The 20,000-nt window shown below is 38.1% G+C and overlaps 3 protein-coding genes across 8 annotated transcripts in view; 2 read left to right on the top strand and 1 right to left on the bottom strand.

The window, feature by feature from the left end:
• Positions 1-351, top strand: part of LOC138006596 (E3 ubiquitin-protein ligase rfwd3.S-like) — a 16,453-nt gene extending 16,102 nt beyond the window's left edge. The window contains exon 11 of the mRNA XM_068853033.1: positions 1-351. This exon is cut by the window's left edge and continues 315 nt beyond it. The gene's annotated coding sequence lies outside the window, so the exon portion shown is untranslated.
• A 552-nt stretch (positions 352-903) lies between these two features.
• LOC138006604 (glucose-6-phosphate exchanger SLC37A4-like) lies at positions 904-8,829 on the bottom strand. 2 transcript variants are annotated; one of them, XM_068853043.1, is made up of 7 exons: positions 8,360-8,829; positions 6,554-6,950; positions 4,785-4,870; positions 3,898-4,011; positions 3,383-3,407; positions 2,823-2,961; positions 904-1,987 (listed from the first exon to the last, which is right to left on the bottom strand). In XM_068853043.1, exons 1-7 carry the CDS (start codon positions 8,765-8,767, stop codon positions 1,843-1,845), a joined length of 1,314 nt encoding a protein of 437 aa, XP_068709144.1. In that variant the 5' UTR covers positions 8,768-8,829; the 3' UTR covers positions 904-1,842. The 2 variants fall into 2 exon arrangements, with proteins under 2 accessions (XP_068709144.1, XP_068709152.1); XM_068853051.1 differs by lacking the exon at positions 3,383-3,407 and having other exon boundaries at positions 8,360-8,827.
• Positions 8,830-10,144: 1,315 nt separating this feature from the next.
• LOC138006626 (secreted frizzled-related protein 1-like) overlaps positions 10,145-20,000 on the top strand; it is a 22,749-nt gene continuing 12,893 nt past the window's right edge. For 2 of the 5 annotated variants that reach the window (XR_011123913.1, XR_011123915.1), the window contains exons 1-3: positions 10,145-11,074; positions 12,341-12,556; positions 13,608-16,778. The gene's annotated coding sequence lies outside the window, so the exon portion shown is untranslated. Of the gene's footprint in view, positions 11,075-12,340; positions 12,557-13,607; positions 16,779-20,000 lie in introns of those variants that run through there. The other 3 variants (XR_011123914.1, XM_068853087.1, XM_068853097.1) reach the window with 3 other exon arrangements.

Consider the following 20,000-nt stretch of genomic DNA (forward strand, 5'->3'; position numbering starts at 1 on the left):
AGTAGTTCATAACAAGACAAAAAAATTTAATGGTCATTGACCGACATGGCCTAACAAGTCAAGTGAGGGTTCTACATTCTGAGAAAGTACATGTAATTAATACAACTTTATGGACTTGATTATTCTGGCCAAATATAACTTGAAAAGAAATTCAAAAGCTTCAAATTCACATCATTACTATTATTTGGCAATTTTAGACAGTTGTAGGTTTTTAGTTATCTGATATACAGTAATGTAACAAATTCATTGTAGTACAGTTGATAATTGTACATAGGGAGTGTCTTGTTCAGTTTAATATCATTGATAATAATAGTTAATTTGTTGCATTAAAATTACATTTTTTTCAAGAATAATTCTGAAATTTCTTTAAATCCCTTTTTTTCATAAACATCGCAGGAAACTGGCCAATGTCATTTCTGTGGTCTGTGTTTTTTACATCCTCTGAGGTGAAAGTGAGACTGACAATGAAATTTTGGTCTGGACATACATTATAGCAGATTGATGACCACCTGCAGATTTCCCTGTAAATAGATTGGAAAGGCAATTTTTGACCCCAGAAAAGTAAACGAACCCCTTCCAGGCATCTTGAAAATTGTTGGTTACACAGGTAACCAGACCACAGTAGGGTCTCAGGAAGAAGAGAAACTCTGAGAAGGTAGTTGTAAATCTGACCCAAGTTGTTCGAAAGGTGGATAATCAGGATCCAGTGGATAAGTCATAGCTATCCAATGGTTAGCGCTAACCACACTTTGAATAACCTGGGCCAGGTCTGTTAATGAGATCTACTGTAGTGTGTACGCACAGCATAAATAATATATAATATGGTTGCAAGCAGTGGAAGATCTTGCCACTTATCAATACTTGCTATTTTGCACATACTCTAGAGAAAAAGAGTCTGCATATAATGAAAATATTTTTAATGAGGATGTGTTAAAATTGTAAATGGTTTATGATAATTAAGTGAAGTAGGATCGATTGACCTCGTAAGTGTAGTCCTGAGAAGGACTTTTTGGATGACATTCATGATTGACTGACATTTTGACAACCTGAGTGGAAGTCAACTTCAGAGTCAAATGATTTGAGTAACGTCATTAGATCATGGTATAAACACTCTGGTCATTGATGTTCACACCCTTAACTGGTAGTCAACCAATCATATTGTACTACATTTAATTATGAAAAATGTTAACTTTGCAAAAATTAAGATTTTAAATTCATTACAAATGCACATGGTGACATCAATGTTAGAGACTAATATAATTATTTCAAACCATGGAGTGATTCAATGAAGCATTTTGAGGTTAAAGCTCTTTGTAGTTGTGAATGCTTCTTTAGCATAACTGAAAGGAAAGCCTGAAAAATTCAGGCTTGATTGGGATTGAACCCATGACCTCTGCAATGCTGGTAAGCACAGTATGGGTATGGTAGAGGTCTTTGGTTTCGAATCTCGCATTTGTTAAAGAAGCGTTCACAAAGTTCTGCAAAGATCTTCAACCTCACAATGGTGACATAAAATTCCGCCTTTCTCATTGGCAATAATAATAAATTGGCAATATTATTGTTAAATTTTACTTGGTCTTTATGTAGTCCTTCCGGTTTGCCCATGTACATGTAACTTGTGCAGTTAAAAAAAATGTATACTATTGTTTAGTTGCATCTAAAATAATGTTAAATAACTTGAAAAAATACAACCTTAAATAAAACTTTTCCTGCATTGCAGGGTGCTAAGGTCAAGGTTTTTCAAAAATTATTCATCCAGGAACTTCCTTTTTAGTCACATTTCATTAGTTAAAAGCCATTGTTATTTAGTAACCAAGGAAAGGTTATTCCAGCTTTGATGAATCAACCATTTCTCTGTTCATAGTCTTTGTGATAATTAGCAAAACACAACAGAACAGAGTGGCCAATTCCATGGCAATAAACATTCCACTCCAACCATATGCCTTGCCTATTGCTGTGAGAGGAAACCCACCAAGAGTTGCTCCAACTAAACAAGAAATAAAAAGGGATTTTAATAATGATGCAGAGTTCAGTCTCAAGCTTGCACATCTATAGTCGAGGACACTCTCGATCTATGGCTCACCAATAAACAAAAATTTTACTTTCTAAAGAAACTGTGGTGCTGCGTCGGTGGGAGATTGAAACAGAAATTAACGAGTTGATAAAGGTCGAATAACCACCGTTAGCTATCCAAATCTTTCATGGTGGTTATTCGACCTTTATCAACTCGTTTGATAAAATTAATTTCTAATGCTCACCAATGTTGAACTTACTGTCATACCTTTTGTAGGGGAAATAAGACTTGAGTACTCTTTCTGTCTATGGTGTATGCATCACCATAATGATAATAATAATAATAATAATAATATTATTATTATTATTATTATTATTACTATTATTATTATTACTATTATTATTATTATTACAACTTTAATGATACAGCATACCGTCTCGAACTTTAACATGTATAGTCAAGGACATGTGCAATCTATTGCTCGCCATGGTATGCTTAAGTGATTTGGTTATTTTCAAATCTGCTTTTCAACGAAAGCAGCACCGAATACCACCTCAAATGGATTTGGAAGGAACCGTATCTCCCAAAACTGAACTGCAAAATTATTTTGTACATCATAAAAACTTAAAAGCTGATACAACTGACTCAAAACAAAAAGCAAAAACAGAATTTGAAAGAATAATTCTTTTGCCACTATAATGGTCCCATTTTGTGAGTACAACCTGTGACCATTTGTTGCAGAAGTAATGCACCATTAGTTTTAAAATTTGTCTACTATATTGATAATAATAAAATAGCAAAAACTCACCATTTGCTATCAGTGCAACTATGGCATGCGCTGTTCCAGATAATTCTGGCGGACTGTTTTCCAAGGCAAGTACACCGTACAAGTTGATAGCAGTATACAATGAGAAACCTATGCCAAAGATTAATGCTGAAATAATCCACTGCAAAGAAGAATAAAAAATGTATTCATGTAATAATATTATAACACTTTTACTTGTAAAACAGAATTATGCCTTATGTTTCATTGCACGGGCGGGAGAAGTCTGGCTCCCCTTGAAGCTCACATTTAAACAATACAATACATACTTAATTGACCGCTCCCCATAGAGGCTTTTCAGGGCCAATGAAACACAACGAAACGACGGAACAGAATAACAACAACAACAACTGTTAAGAATCCCAACTGGCCGGAGGCAAACCAGTTGGCTATTTACAAGTGCAGCAGGAAAGTTGAACCGTGGACTACCAGGATCATATTCAACAAGTGGTCAGAGCGGATCTTGAACCCAGGATCTCCAGATCTCAAGGCCAGCGCCCTAACCACTGGGCCACACTGCCTTCTACTTAGGAGACAAGACTTACCGGTAGTATTTAAGACACCAGCTTGCTTGAAACAAAAAAAAAAGCAGTTACAGTGTCTGTGCCATAATTAGTAAGACTACCGGTAACAGTCTGTAGGCACTGGAATTATGAGCATTAATTTATAAGCATAAAAAGTATGTTATAACAACTTCTAGGCAAAGTACCAGAAAATGCCATTTCACATAAAGATCATTGGGACACCATTTGGCTCCATGAAAAAGACATCACTGTATACATTTACTCAAGTCAAGTCCCGTTAACTCTGTCTATAATTGTATCCATCTATCCATTTCAGCTACCATTACTATGAAAATTTCAATTTTACAGGGCAAATAAGACATCAAGATATCTAATTAAGGTGGTGTTTGCTATGTACACTAAGCAAATTATAAAATTAAACAATGTACACGTCACTACAGTTTAATAGATGTTTCTCTATAATATAATTTACTATTACATACTTTTAACAAGCTTACATACTGTATGTATTGTGGAGTTAACAAAATTGTACATACCAATGTCGTTGCAGATGACACAGCTGTATGTAACAGATACAAACAAAGTAGCTGAATGACTGCAAATGCAATCATAGGAGGAATTCTGGGACTGGATGTGGTTGAAGCACCATACTATCAAAACATAGACAGACTTAGACCATCAAATAATCAAATCATTTTAACTCTTATAGCATATTATTTTACAGGTGTTTTACAGCCCATAGTTACATGTAGCTAATCAAGAGGGTACATTATCTTGTAAATATTGCGTTTCTGGTACTCTAATTGGCTAACATTAAATCTGAGTCATCAGTTCATAATTAATTTTATTCTGTATGATGGAACCAAGTGTTGACAAAATGAAAGGTTTGTGCCCGAAAATAAATAAAATATAATTATTTCCAAGAACATATAGATGTCATTAAAATTTGCCAATACACCCCTCGTTAGATTTGTCAGATTGCAAAAAATTGTACTGTTTATTATACAATAGTTATGTACAGATAACAGCCTTAATTATGTGCGGGCATGCACAAAGAGGATTAAGTAAGTAACTATGTACAGACAACAGAACAATAATACGCTCACAACATGGAAACCAAAGTTACAGGTGACAATTTAGTGAAAACAATTATTTTAAAAGGTTATCTAATGTACCGATTGAAAGTAACAGCAACATGATAAACAATATTTTTTTTTTTACTTCACTGTTCATTAAAACAAGAAAACAAGCTGCTTACCACTCAAGATTAGCTATATTTAATTGAAAGACCTGCAGCCATTCAAAAACCCTCTCAAACTCAAAGCTGAAAGTTATCAATGTTTTAATGCCTTATACCAGACAATTTTACTGGCCAATTGAGATTGGATTTAGGTTACAAAAAAGAAATCAGAGAATAGAGTACCTTTCTAACCAGTATGTCAGTGACATACCCAGATGCAATACTTCCAAAAAGACCACCAATCTCAAGAAAGCTCATAACAATGCCACCTGCATCCCAAACAAATTGTTAATACTTAAATAACTATTGAAAGGTGGGCTCTGTTACAGCTGTAGTGAGGAACTTTCAATTAAAGTGAAACTATAGGTGTCCAACATGAGCAAGAGCTCATGGTTGAAATTTCTCAAGCCTTCTTTCACTAATAGCCTGTATTGCCGGCGGTTTTGTTGGCCTGAGAGGTACTAAACAAGTAGCAAAGTTGCAAAGAGAATGGGGCCGGGAGCTGTATTTCCATAAAATGTTCCTCTCCACCAGGCAGAAGTTCCAGGGAGGGGGGGGGAGGGGGGGGGGGAGATATGGGGCATAAGCAAAGGGTGTATTGATGATAACTGACTAAAAATAGCCTCCACAAAAACTACCGTAAACACAGGCGTATAAGCCGCACTCGCAGATAAGCCGCACCCCGAGTTAAGCAACTTAGATTTTGGAAAAAAAAAATTTGAAGGAAATTAAAATAAATCAAAAGTGGAGTCTTGACAAAGATGGCTTAGATGTAAATGCACTGTTTCTTCAAGTTTCTTGCACTTTTGACTTTTTAATAGTATGAAAATCCGACTAGGACATAAATTTGATCTTTCTCTGGCATTTTTAATCCAGTACTTTTCATTCCTGTCCATTTCTCATTAGAATTTACATGCAACAACACCTGACGAACGTTTCGGTTCGTTTTAGCTTAGTAACCAGACATTCTCGCTCGTTGGTGGATCGATTTCTGTCGAAGTGTCGACATTGTAAACAACTTTGTGGTGGAATGGACATTCCCTGCTGAGTGAAGTTCACCTGCTCAAGAAAGGCAATGTTAAACCGGTTAAAACATCTTTTAACAAAGAAGGTTTAATCACTGTGTAAGCTCAAACAAAAACGGCTCTTTTAGGAACCACCAAACTCGCAAAAGCAATGATCAATGCGTAATGTGGTATTGTTTTATGAAGTTCTTATTAATTTGCTGCACAGGTCTATACAGACTTGAGAATTTTCGCGAAAGTTGTTAATTTATGCCAATTTACGGCAAGGTGTCTGGATGTTCTCGCAGATAAGCCGCATCCCCGATTTGATCCGAAATTTTTGAGCAAAAAAGTGCAGCTCATATGCCGGTGTTTACAGTATATTTCTCCCAGAAGAGCCAGGAGCCCAAGGAGATTGAAAATAATTTGCCAGCACAACAAAAATCTTTTTCCCAGCCAGCAGATACACACCTCCATTGGGTGCCCCTGTACTTTGATTGTATTATGTACATTGCAATGATTTAAGGCTTCAGGGGAAAAGATACATGCACAGTTGGATTGGTTGGGTGAAATGAGATAAAGAAAGCCTAGCAGCTTTGATTTACAAAGGTGCAGTTCTAAACAAAATAATGAAACAGAAAAGCTTTCTGGCCTTGGTCTTTTCACCAGATGGTGAAAAAATGAATTACCAAGACATGGCCACGTGGATTATTATCTATTCAACATGGTATTCTGTCAATAAAATTCCCTTAATCAGCAATAGTCTGTGTTTTGTTAGAAATTCATGTAAGTGGTCTTGGCCAGCCATTTTTCAGAATTCTTCAATACATCATGATAAGCCATAAATCTAATGGTGAGCAAATTTTCTGAAGGCTAAAATAGGAAACAAATCCCCAGCAATAAGCACCTTTGATCTCCCAATTAAACATATTCATTGAAGGCACTAACTTTCGTACTGTGATCTTCCAACACTTTCTATCAAGAAAAGCTGTGTCCAATCACTAACTCCTGCCTTGACAAACAGCGTCATAAGATAACCTATACTCAAAACCCATAAGAATGGGCTCAGTAATAATGGAACAATCTGTGTGCTCTTCTTGTTGACTGGGTCATGCTCTGTCCTTGACTTCAAAGGGGTGATTTGGTGAAACTCATCCAGTCCCGCCTCTGATGGGGAATCCACAATAGCAAAATAGGCTAAGATGCACAACAAGACAGTGGTAACACCAGGTACAACAAATGCAGCTGACCAACCATAGTTTGTTGTTAAATATACTGTTAATATTGGAGACACACTTGTTGCCAGGTTACATCCTGCTGTTAGTAGGCTCCAAAGTGTACCCAGCTGAAATGGTTTTAAGAATACCAAATACCTTAAAGGGGCAATATAGTTTTTTTAGTGGACCTACAATAATTATTGTAGATCATAATTCATGAGCCTAACAGCCTAGCATTATATCCTGATTGAACAATCCTCGTTAGTATTCTTCATATAAAGATACTATTAAGGCAAAGCTTGTTTTTCTCGTACGCTAATATTCTCCTCTCACAATTTGAACCAATGTTTTGAGTCCAGAGGGGCACGCTTTTTGTGGAATGTTTTTGAGTGGTTCAAAAAACTCACAGCATCCGTTTTATTGGGTCTAAAAACACTCGGCTACGCCTCGTATTTTTTCAACCCAATAAAACACTGCTGCTCGTTTTTTAAACATAATTATCATGTACTTTATCCCCTGAACTGGCCCCCATCAATGAGCAAAACTGTGTAACATTTAATATGAATTCATGTATTAGTAAATGTAAGCGCATGGGCCAGGGGGCAATTAAGGATTAATTGCACGCATATTTTCAAAGTTTTCAAAATGTTTTTGAAAATACAAGTAAAATTAATCCTTAATTGCACGAGAGCACATTGCGATTACATGTTTATCATATAAAGGGCAAAATTATTGAGAGAATCCGGCATTCAGTACCATGACAAATGACAAATACATTCCCATTCAGTTAAAGTTCATTTCAATAAATAGTTCCTGTCAACATAAAAAGCGCTTAAAATGTAATTTATATGCGGACAAAAAAATAGTTTAAGGGACACTTCGAGTTGGACATTGTCAAAATTGAGCGGCATTTAATTTGACACATTTCTGGACATAAGTGCAGTTTTCTGATATCTCACTTGTGTACTGGTCAAATCAAAGCTTCTTCATGTTCTTGAAACTACCTCACCCCACCCCACCCCCTCTAAAAAAACTGGGCATATAGCGATGTTTCTCGTGATGTCTCCCATTGTTATTAATATGCCAACCAGAACCTAATTGGCTGTTGAAACAATGACTTCTTTTGTTCCGTGGTTGGCAAATTTGAATGTCAAAAGAAATCTGACATCAATTTTCGTAAACAAGAAATATCGCTATAATTGGCATTTACAAATGCCACAAGTCCTTGTAGTCCCATTGGCATTTTTGCTAGCTTCACTAGAGTACAAGTCACTTCAGCCACGTTCCTTGCAATAATTAATATTTGGAGCCTTTTTCTCTCCTTCCTCTAATGTCAGCAAGAATTCCCCTGATAGTTTCAGTGTATGTTATTATACACAAGATTATCTTCAAAAAATTTAACAAGGCAAAAAAGAAAACAAACAAAGCCACCTGAAAGGATTGTCAAAGTTGATTTTTTCAAGAACGACACCACGACACCAACTTCTGAGAGGACTGATGGTGTCCCTTTATGTTGATAAAAAAAAGTAATGCAAACCTCGTATGGAGAAAACCATTCTCTAAGTAACTTGACACAGGGAGGCCAACCACAACCTTGACAAAGGCCATTGATGCTCCATAGTAAAGTAAGCAACCATAAATTTCCAGTGAATCCGATCACAATATTGAAGATTCCAGTTAAAAACATTCCTGCTGTGAACATCGTCCTCGGACTTAAAGTATCTGACAACAGGCCGCTGGTGAATTTCGATGCTCCATACATCGCCGAAAACCCGCTCGAGATGACACCAAGCTCATTTTTGTTTAGACTTAACTCATACATCAAAGCTGGTATAGCAAACGTGTATGACTTTCTACAAAAATAGTACGATGAATAGCCTAGAAATAAAGACCCATAGATCGTCCACCTAATTCTCTGGTAACGACGGCACCTATCCTGCGCCATGTTTTCATCATGTGACTTCTAAAGAGTTTCCAGTCCTTGGCTGGCTTGGCCCATGAACCGGATCCTACAGACCTTTTCGGCTTGTACATTTTGTTTTCCCAATACAGATCATGTGATAATACTCAGGAAGTTTGGTCTTTTGTTTTGTTCATTAAAATGAGGGCATGCAAGCATGAATATGCCTGCATGCACTCTTTTTAATGAACAAAACAAAGGACCAAGCCGCCTGTGTATTATCACATGATCCAGTGTATTGGAAAACAAAATGTACAAGCCGAAAAGGTCTATTCACGAAGTGGAGGTGGCTACCGACACTGAGGTGAATAGTTGTCTTAGTATATTCTAAAACATTAAGATGATATCACACAAAGAGATGATTTTAACTCATTTATTCCTGCAAATATTACAACATTTTCGGATCAAAGGAATCAAAGGATATCCGGAGTTTGAGTAGCCAATAAGCGCGCGCGTTCAACGCTATCCACTGTTTTGGTAGGCTAAAAGCTTATACAGGGTATATCTTTGGGGCGACTCTCCTGTTTTGGTCATATAATTATTCCAAAATGTCCTTGCATGAAATGTTGTAAAAAGAATTTAAACTAAATCAGAGACCAAGAACAGTTTGCGCCTCCTATGCTATTAACTTTTTTGATCTAAAGGAAAGGAAATATGCTTTGAAGCCGTGTATATGATGGGGCGAGTATATTCACGGAAACAATTTTCGTCTACCAAGCAAATGATTCGCAAATCAAGGGGAGACGGTGACGAATGACTGAGGTAACAATCGTGCACGCATTTCCGTCAACTCACACGAAAGTAGTCAGTTTTCAAGTCAAACAATGTTTGAAAAGATAATTGTACATTTCTCTTAATGTGTGCCCTTATTTTACGAGTCAGTATAGACCTTGATACAGCTGGTTTTGTTGGAAATAATACTAATTGTTCGTTTGGCTTGATGTATCAAGGGCTTTTGTGATCAAAGGTTTATCATAGCAAATCTGTCATATTCACAAAGATGTTTACCCTGTGTGAAACTGACTGATTGCAGCTGAATTTATCCAGGGGATGTACTTTCCCTTTTTGTTTAGACAAACGCTTCGGAACTTCCGAAATTGTTTCAACATGATTTCTACTGAAGAATTCAATGTGTGCCTATAAATACTACACAAACTGAGCCATTCTCCTGCAATCAAAATCCGAAACATTCCAGAGGCGAAGTATATTACAACCTTTAGAAATTTTCTTCTTTTTATTCAAGAAAGCGTAAGGCTAATGAGTGCTTACCGATTGAGCAAACATACTTAATACAGCATGACATTACGCGTGATTTTGTTGCATCTAATGGGCGGTACATTCGTGGAAGACGCAGTCTGAGAGCAAACCCTCAACTCGAACAGCAGGCTTAAAATTCTTGTCGAACAGACTGAACAGTCACTAGTCCTTTCCTTCCACGAGCTTATCTTTGTTTTTGATAAAGAGTTTTTCTTTCGCAAGTGAAGCCTCGTGCTTCCAAGCCCGGGACAAGCCATGAATTACAGACAAAATCATACGATGGAGTCACCTTTCATAGCATGCGGCGAAGACTTAATATACCTTACTTTGATGGCTATGGTTCAGTTATTGTCATTTGTGATCAATCTTGTTGCATTAATAGCAGTTTGGAAGCTCCCAGGCCTAGAGGAAAACAAGGGTCATCTTGCTGTGCGAACATTGGTCATAAGTGATCTTTTAATCTCTCTCTCGACGCTACCATTTTCAATTATTTCTTATGTGAATTGCTCGTGGACTGGGGGTAAAATTCTCTGCTATATCACAGCGTTTATCTCAAACACATTTTTGAGCTGGTCATTTCTATTGGTCTTCATTATGTGTTTGTTGCGCTTTCTCGCTGTTACAAGGCCACTTTACTACAGAAACCAACTGACATGCGCCCGCGTGCAAAAAGCTTTGCTCTGTGCTCTGATATGGCCGTGTATTCATTTGCTTCTACCTGTTACCGGATACGGGAACTTTCAGCTATATAAGAGAGGATATTATTGCGGTCTAGACCTCACTCCAAAGGAGCACAAGAATAAAGCCCTGGTTTATGCCACTGTGGCTGAAGGAGGTCTAATTACACTGGCAATACTGTATTTTTGCGGAGACATATTATGTTCTCTCCAACGAAAGCGCAGAGTTAGCAGCCATCTATTTGAGCAACAAATGCAAGCAGTAGGTATCCGCAGAGTCAACAAGCAACGTGATGGTTTCGCTCTTCTGACGTTTGTGATTGTGCTGGTCTTTTACGCTTGTTACGTTCCTTTCTTAGTAAGTGTTATTTGTGGGTATTGAACAAAGCGATGTATAATGAAAATAGGACATTGGTGAGGATCAGTGGGGTGCAATTACGAACTCGTGTCTAGAGGGGAATAGCTCGTGAATTTTGCATACCTCAGTTATGTTTAGATTTCTATTTCCTGCCAAAAGCTAGGGCGCATTCCATTCACCACATGGAAATTATATAAATTTTTTACCAAAACGTCTGGAAAACCCCCTTAATTTATGTAAGTGTGACTTATCGGGGACATTACTCATTGATTGGCTAAGGTAGCACAATACTTGGTGAGAGAGGCTGTCTGCTCTAAAAACAGATGGTTTCAGAAAAGGACTGATATGAATTTGCAAGCTACAAGTATAATGAGCGCCTCAGACACTTAGCCTTCTAAAGCCCACCTTCAACCGATAGGCTTTTTGCCTGTTTGTTTATCAAATGGAAATTCGCATTGCTTATTGTTTGTTTGTTGTTTGTTGTTGTTTGTTATTTATTTGTTTGAGCAGGTTGAAGTTTTGGCAGCTATTCAGCTGATGTGTACCTGCTATACCCACCCACCCATATACTCACAGAGGATAGCCACAACACCGGGAACTTCATCCCGTACTCTTCTCGAATAGTGTGTGGGTTCTTTAACGTCCCACAGGGAACTATCTGATTAAATTTCAGCTTTGGCGGGATTTTCATATATGAAAATTGTTCCACGGCACGCAATAAATGTAGGGTGAACGCGGGCCTATAGTATCCTATTAGCAGATCCAGGGGCCAGCTCAAGGAAAACAATTATTATTGCTGAAGATGACGAAGAGGCAGTCGATTTCTTTTTGCCTTTCAAATTTTTATCTTCTCAGTCACGTGAATTAGAGATGACACAACGCAATCTCAAAACCAAACAGATATTAGCACAGGCGCATTTTTAGTTAGTCGGACGCGAGGAGAAGACAGGCGAGAGAAAAAACTGGATATGCTAAATCTGGATTCAAGGAGGAGAGAGCGAAAAGAAGGACTGCTCGCACATTTTGCTTGCGTCTCCTTTTTCACTCTTGTCCCACCAGAGGTCGCTGATCCAAAAACCCGTCTCCTCTGGGAACGAGAATGTGGTTTTGTCAATAAAATGAGTCTGGTGGTTGTTCGAAATGTGTACAGGTTGGGTTCCATTACATTTGCGCTTCATAGGTGTCACTCCAGGTTATCCTTAATTTTCTTTATCATTTTTTTGAAGTCAGTTTTAACGGTGTTTTTGTTGTGTTTTTTCTTTCAAGTCACTTCGAGCTTTCATCCTCATACGTGGTCCTTCCGCATTCAACGAAACTTCCTATTTTTACTCGAAGCTTTTGGCGCATGTCAACCCTCTTCTAAACCCGCTGGTGTACGTCATATGCAACAAGCATTATCGCTCATCTATCAAGGGACTATTTAAAAGCTGTTGCCTTAAGAGTAAATTCAGCATTCGGTGGAGTGCGAATTCTTCTTGAAAGGTGAGAGAGTCTTTATTACCGTGCCTTTATTTCATTTGAAATGCAGAGCGAAGGGCCAACGATTGAGATTTTCTTTACGGTTGTCAATTTACCCGAATCAATTTTGTTTTTTTCATTTACAGTACAATACTGGTAGTAATCTCCGATTATTGAAACGCGTTCGAAAATCATGAGGTGCGCGATCGTCATTTTTGCATATGACGTATCAATGCAAGTACGACGTAATTCAAGATGGCGCTGAAAAAAAAAAAAACGAAATTTGCTAAAACTTACCCTGTGCACAGGATACCCAAGATAAGAAATGTCGAACGCAACAATGACTTGACAATGCAGTACTTCGGTAAGCGATACAAAAAAAAATTGACATAATTCTGCGACAACTTACTTAACATATCTAAATAGTGCCTGAACAGGTTCCACAGCCTTAAACTGTATCATTACACTGAATAAATTATTAGAATTTCTATAACGATAAATTAGGGTAAAACACCACTTACATAACTTACAAAGCCATGTTTTAAAAAAATCTACAGTTTACAACGCATTCCTTTTATTTTTCCGCACGTATACCCTAAATTGTGCAAGAAGATAAACTCAGTTGATAAACCTCCTCTGTGTTTCGCTTCCCCTTCGGTACAGTAGCACAGTTTGTTTAGAAACGTAAAAGCCCTTAGCTTTATCATCCATGGGTGGTTTTCACGTGACGTCATCGCCTCCAATGTTGGTGGACGAAAACAGCTATGATCTCTTATTAGCTCCTGTTGTTAGTCCACCAGCAGCATTGTTATCTATGTCTCTAGACGGACTGGTTGCAAACCATCTATTTTATTTGTTTTTATTTGATTCTCAATCTCCCAAATAAGTAGAGCACTTGTAGAGTAAAAAAGCTCGATACTATACAGAAAAGTGATGGAAATCATTTGGAAAGGGTTGACTCAGTGGAGGCGGGCCTGAAACCAAGCAGGATCACAGGCGCCTCGCTGCTAACTCATGATAAAGACCGCAAACTTCGTGACAGTAATTTAATCCTGGCTGTTTTCATTCCTTTTAGAATAGGACGGCAAAACCACTGAATTGCGAAAGATGTCTGCATTATCAATGGTGACCCCGGCAGAGTGCCATCTTCATCTACTAAGAGTTCTGGAGTCGCTATTTATTGGTCAAGCTGTGACACCCCGAAGTACTTACGGATGTGACCCAGAACAATTTCCGGCTTTTTCCAATTTTGTAGCCTTAAGTTTTTGCAACTGGTTTTGTACGGTTTCACATATGTCACATATTTTTAGGATTAGGAGTGTACGTACGTGAGGAGTTCTCAGACCCCTTCCACAATCATGAATCAATGCATCAATCAATAGGGGAGGGGGCGTTCTTGAAAAACTCTGCTTTTCATCCTATCGAAAACGAAGCAACATATTTTTCATCCACACAAGTGATCCCGTTTCCGTTTTCAACTATCCACAACAAAACACTTAATTAAAAATGATGAAAGCAACTGAGTCATTGTAAAATTCTCTCACGCTCTTTCTAAAGTTCCTGTTTTCACCTATCCACACAAAACTGATCTAAAGAGTTTTCAAAACGATAGGCCTTCAAAAATCTCCTTTTTTAAAACCGGTCGCAAAATTCTCCGTCGATTTCCGTCGCCGTTTTATGGTCTTTTAGAGGGGACGCTTAAAAAGAGGACGATTACATAAGGAAATGTATTTTTAGTGTGGTTGAGGTCTCAATCAGAGCCGGTATGCGATTATTCGGCGTCACTGCGCGCATAAGAGGGACAGAAGAGCTCAAAATGAAGGGAGGGGAGAGTGAGATTCTCTGGGTATCCTGTGCACCTCGTTTCTCTGGTAATAACGAAAAACGCACGTTGGAATGAAGGAGAAAATGTTAACCACGATGAACGAAATCGACAAAATCATCTCATTCAAGTATCTTCCAGTCACCATCGCATTGGATATCTCCTCTGAAAAGAACATGTATTTTTCCATGTCAGTTAGGATCTTAATTTGAAAAGCTAAATTAACCGTTGACATACAAAAAAAAGGTTGAAGTGCAAGGAGGACTTCATCATGCTTAATTAAAGTCAAAAGAATAGAGCAAGAAAAGCAATTCTCACCTCTTAAAAATTTATCCGTTTAACGACTTAATCCATATGCTTAAAGATCTACGGCTATCACGGTATCAAAAAATATGCAATTTTCAAAAGAGGTATCACCTACTGAGACTGCAGTGGAACCCAAGTAATACGACCACGTACCTCCAAGTTCAGGACATAGAAATTAGGAGTCGTGTTTACAGGGTAGTCTTATTATTAACGACTAGGTAGGGTCAAATTATTAGTTACTACACATTCCAAATAACCGATCTGTCAGAAAGAAGACTGAGGAGAGAGACTTGAAGAGGCCTTGAACCAAAATTGAAAACAGCGGAAACCGAGAAGGCAATATAACTTTAATACAAAAATGTATGTTGTCGTATCAGTTGAACATGGTAATCACTGACACCTTCCCCTAAAAATCAGCTAGTCACTGAACAGCGTGACTGTTTTTCAGAGTCCTTCCTTTTATTCAGCATTTTCACGAAACATTTGACCGGTTGTATTAACTGGGTAAGACACCAAAACGTGGTTGCTGGTCGTGATAACGGGGTGGTCGGATTGACGGGGTTTTTAGATGGGAATGTTAGGGCCACCCAAAAATATTGGTCGTAAAAACGGGGTGGTCTTATGCCCTGGGGGAGGGGGCCTCCCATATAAAAAGGGGAGGGATCCTCGTCGTCTCGCTAAGGCGTATAAATTTCGGATTTTGATCTCACTTAGGGTGTTCTGGGCAAAACGCAATCATATGTAGCCGTGAAGGTCTCCTTTACTGTGTATTTACACTTTAATAGTTCTTCACGTAGGTGAAAGTATTAGATAATAAGGTCTTTGCCATCATTAAAAGTCGCTGTATTTGTTATTTCTCTTTGTTTTGATATGGTCTCTTTTAGGGGTCAAAAAAAGCCTGGGCCACTCCCAGATTGTTCTCCTTTAGGGTTTAATTTAAAATTTCCGACGAGCATCCCTCCTCCTTTTATATGTGAGCCCCCCTAACTTATGGCAGGTTTCCACTGTATTTACGGTCTTCCGTTGATACGTTCTTGATTTCTTTCCTGAATTGCTCACGCCTAGGACCATGTTAAAATGGCCGAAAACGTTGTGAGATATTAATGACCCATGCCTTTTCTTGCACAAATTTGTTTCCTCGTCTTTCTTTTATAATTCTAGGAGTACGCATGAAATGATCTTTGAATTGACCGGAACACCAACGTTTTCGTGACGTTTCATGACTCACAGTGGACGTTTTAAGGGGAAGTGCTAATCTAGTGCACGTATAACTTTTAATACCGGAAATAATATTAATTAAATGCATTAAGAGTGGATTGAAACATTGTTTGCGCGATTTTGTTTTCCAAGGAATTGTTTACGAGATGGTAAGTGGTTTGAGTTTGGCCACTTTTCATGGTAATTCTACACATCAATGAAGAAGAAGAACCAAGGGCCGTTCAAACGAATCTACTCTTGAGCCAACCGCAACAAACTCAAGAGTCCCAAATGACGGAATCCAACGCGGAAAGGGTGCAGCAGCAGAATGCGTGCGAAAATACACTAGCAGCACCGCTGTGATCCGGCCTCTTAAACAAATAACAACAGTCACACTCATGTAGTAGGACAGCGCGAAGATTTTGAAACTTCCGAGTAGTTTGAAGGATTGATAAGTGGTTAAATTATATCGACCACTGCTAAATTCTAAGAGTTCCTTTGTTTAAGTGAAACTATTTTTGATGTTTCATCTGGTTATAGATTTGGAAGATTGTCAAAGCACGAGATTACATATCTGTCATTGAAAGCAATGAATGCAAACGAAAGCACTAAAACCTGAAAAAAGGGAAAAGTATTATTGCCAAGAAATGACTTGGACATTAATTCAGTATAGCAATAAACAGTTTTATTAACTAAGAAGTTCATATTTTAAGGAAATTAAAGACTTAAATTCAAATCCTCCTTGAATTAAATGTTAGCCTAGAAACTAAATAGCGGAAGCTGTACTTCTCATGGATTTTCATTGAGGAAATCACGCCCATTTGGAGCAAGATATTTAAATCTCTTCGTTGATGGATTTTTACTGACTGCGATCAGACGTTGGAGCCCAGACGTTTCTCTTGATCAGCAACTCAGAGCAGGGTAGGTATATCATAATGTTTATCTCTCCCGTAGTTGCTAACTATTCTTTGTCGAGTTCTTGGATGTATTGTTCTCCAAAGTCACGGAATTCTAAAGATCGGTTATAGTTTAAACTATCCAGGAGCCGCTTTCTGACTTTTCTATACCAGAAATCAACATGGTTATGCCATTTGCAAAGAGTCACACCTCTGTACCGTGCACATGAACCTAGTACCTTTTCCGCACAAATACTCATAGTTTCTACCATTTAGTTGGGTAAGTGCTAAATCGTCACTGAAACACCGTGGCGTTTGACATGTCGACATAAGTGAAGAAAGAGAGCTGGGATAGGATGTGAAACTCAAAGGGTTCGTTGCGGTCTAATTTTTGCTTTACTCTTGGCTTTTATCAGTTGCGGCGCTTCAAGGTTTGAGGGTATCCTTTTCCATCACGTAAACGCATGAGAGTGCGAGTGTTGGTAATGAAAAGCGGGTTGTTGACTGAAAACGTGCTCGAACATGTGTGGCTTTAACTAGTAGACTAGTTTATTTTCGTTGAGAGTCTTCCGTGGCTATAGTGAGGGAAGTTTTCAGACGTGAACTCTTTGACTTAAATGATTCTCGACAGGTTTGCTTTGCTTAATCTGGGTGTTAAAACAGTCACACATGTCGTCCAGTGTTAAATTTTTCACTTACAAGACGAATTAAAAGCTCAACGTCTCATTTGTCCCATCCCATCAAAGTACCAAAATTATCAACTTACTATTCTGGGATCGAATGATATCTTTGCTCATGTTTTTAATGAAGATTAGATGTTCTGTTATCGTTTATCAATATGAGGAAATGATTTGTCACTCATAGCAATATTAATAACTCGAGCCTCGCTCTGCTGGATATCGATTAAACCCTGTATAAAGATATCAGCTAAACTTAGACAGCTAGGTGGTTCAGTGTTACCTTGGAATTAACTAGAATAGACGAAATCAAACGCGAGTTCTGACTTAATTAATGGGTGAATGTCGCCGATCTGTAATGAAGTTGTTGTTCCCTTGCTCGATTTCCAGTGTTTTTAAACCCATTTTTTGCGCCCTGTGAAATTTATTTACGTGTGAAACAAATTTCAGGGAAGTTAAAGTGAAACTGAGTAACACTGAATGAAATCTAATCTTGAAGTTTTCTTCAGAGATGCACAGCATCAGCATTGATTTGAAAATCATTAAAAACCGTATGTATAATTAAAAGTAGTTGTACCAAGTATAGAAAAAATGAACAGGTCACTACGTTAGTACTTCACTATCCTACTCTAATACCCGGCATGAAATAAACATTCCGTGAATGCCGTGTTTAAAAATAATGGCTTAGATAGCCTCAATCGTTTGAATTGCTTGAGGGACTCCGCTTTCCTTAGTTCTAAAGGCAAACTGTTCCACAAAACGGCACCACTATTTAAGTTATTTTGTCGTAGTTTGTGCGTGGTTGCAGAAGATTTACCTTATTCACAGAGTGTCCCCAACAATAATAATCAGATTCGCGATGGAGAAATTTCGAGCAATGAAATTCAGGTGCTAGTCCTTGTAGGAATTTAATACCATTGTCGCCCTTTCAATTTGCCTTTGAGAGGCTAGGGTTCTCAACCTAGGAGTGCAAATAAATTATTGACATCAGAGTCGTTGTTAGAAAGTAGGTCAAGACACAGGCTGTTCTGGTTTGTAGTTTTGACAGCCAATAGGTCCTGAAAGTTACTCCACAGTTTCCCCAAACAATATTGCACTGAGTAGTTGAACAATGGATGTTGTTGTAATGATTAGGGCCTGATAAATAGAATGTAAGATCCCATGGGGGACAACATGCCTGATTCGTTTTAAGGCCCCAATACCAGAAGCAATTTTCTTGGTTAACTTATCAATATGGTTTCTCCAAGTAAGCTAATCATCAATAGATCGTTTTCACGCGACGTCATCATTTTCTAAAATCCAAAACTAAAGAGCCACGAAAGTTTTTATCCTCATCAGGCATAAGAGGCGGTAAATTTGTATCCATTTGCAATTTTAAAGCTCAATAGCGTGCTTCGTTTGGAAACCAGAGCATTTTGAATTTCTGAGTTATAGCGGTGCGTGACACGAGGCGACGATCGAGTTTATTGAGAAATATATATTTATCTCATGGTTTTGAGCCTTTTTAGAATTTAAAGCATTAGGAAAAGTGCTTAGGTAAATAGCTGTCTGTTCACAGGGGCACCCAACGTCAATTTTCGGAAAATATCTGTTCGGAAGACGATTTGAGATCTAGAATTTTCGGAACCTTTGTTGTAAAATTTCTGGCTTGCCTGCGTCTCCTAGGATTTTCGAACATCTGAAAAATGGTATAATTGCCCATTTTTAACGGATTTTTACCCTAAAAAGGTCACCTAGAATTTTCGGGAGCCCTTTTTCTGGCTGAAAATTTCGAAAAGGTAAGTTTTGAACCCTATGTTTTTCGGATCACTTGACTTTCAGCTAGGAAATCCGAACAGATGAAAAATTTTTAGGGGATAAAAATATGCTTATATCTACCGTTTAAATACTAAAATACGTTTAAAAAAGCTCTGTTTAAGTGGTTTTGAACTACGTTCTCGTTGGGTGCCCCTGTGTTCAATACAGATGATCCCTGGCCTAGATAGCCAAAGTAAGTAACAGATGTTGACACTTTTTTCCGGCCGCCATATTGGTGCACCACAGATGTGCACCAACATGTCGTTTTCATACTGGGCTCTGTAAATTTCTGCGAAACATTTCGACGAATATCTGAAGTTTGAGGAAAGGCACAGGCCTAAAACTTGGAGAAGTGTCTTCTTCATTTATCTTCTACAACATCACGAATTCTTGACTTTTTCCACTGGATGGTTTTCGATTTATTTTTTTGTTGCGTGACAGTGAAAACGATCTATAAGCACTCCTAGAGATCATGACTTGCTCAAAAAGAGCGCCATTGATTGAAGGACTAGGAGGAACCGTTAAAGTATTCGCCCTTGTCACACGGCGGCCATATTGTCCCTTTGTTTTACCACGCCAAGCCTCACCCCCATGATTTCCACTGCGAGGCTTGGCGTGGTAAAGTTTATTTGCTATCGGCCATTTGCAACATTTACTAAATCATCTTTTAGATAAGGCTGTAACTTAGACGATCTGTCCTTAGCTTTTCTTTTCTTTTTGGATTCGTGCGCCGTAATTGTTTTAGCAATTTCTTAAATCCGTGCTTAATGATT

Source organism: Montipora foliosa, chromosome 1 (assembly GCF_036669935.1).
Source record: "Montipora foliosa isolate CH-2021 chromosome 1, ASM3666993v2, whole genome shotgun sequence".
NCBI lineage: Eukaryota > Metazoa > Cnidaria > Anthozoa > Scleractinia > Acroporidae > Montipora > Montipora foliosa.

Coding starts and splice junctions, on each gene's coding strand:
- LOC138006604 (XM_068853043.1), bottom strand. CDS start 8,767: ATGGCGCAGGATAGGTGCCGTCGTTACCAGAGAATTAGGTGGACGATC. Junction 6,951..8,359: donor AATGGTTTTCTCCATACGAG/GTTTGCATTACT, acceptor AAACCATTTCAG/CTGGGTACACTTTGGAGCCT. Junction 1,988..2,822: donor AGTTGCACTGATAGCAAATG/GTGAGTTTTTGC, acceptor TTTCTTGTTTAG/TTGGAGCAACTCTTGGTGGG.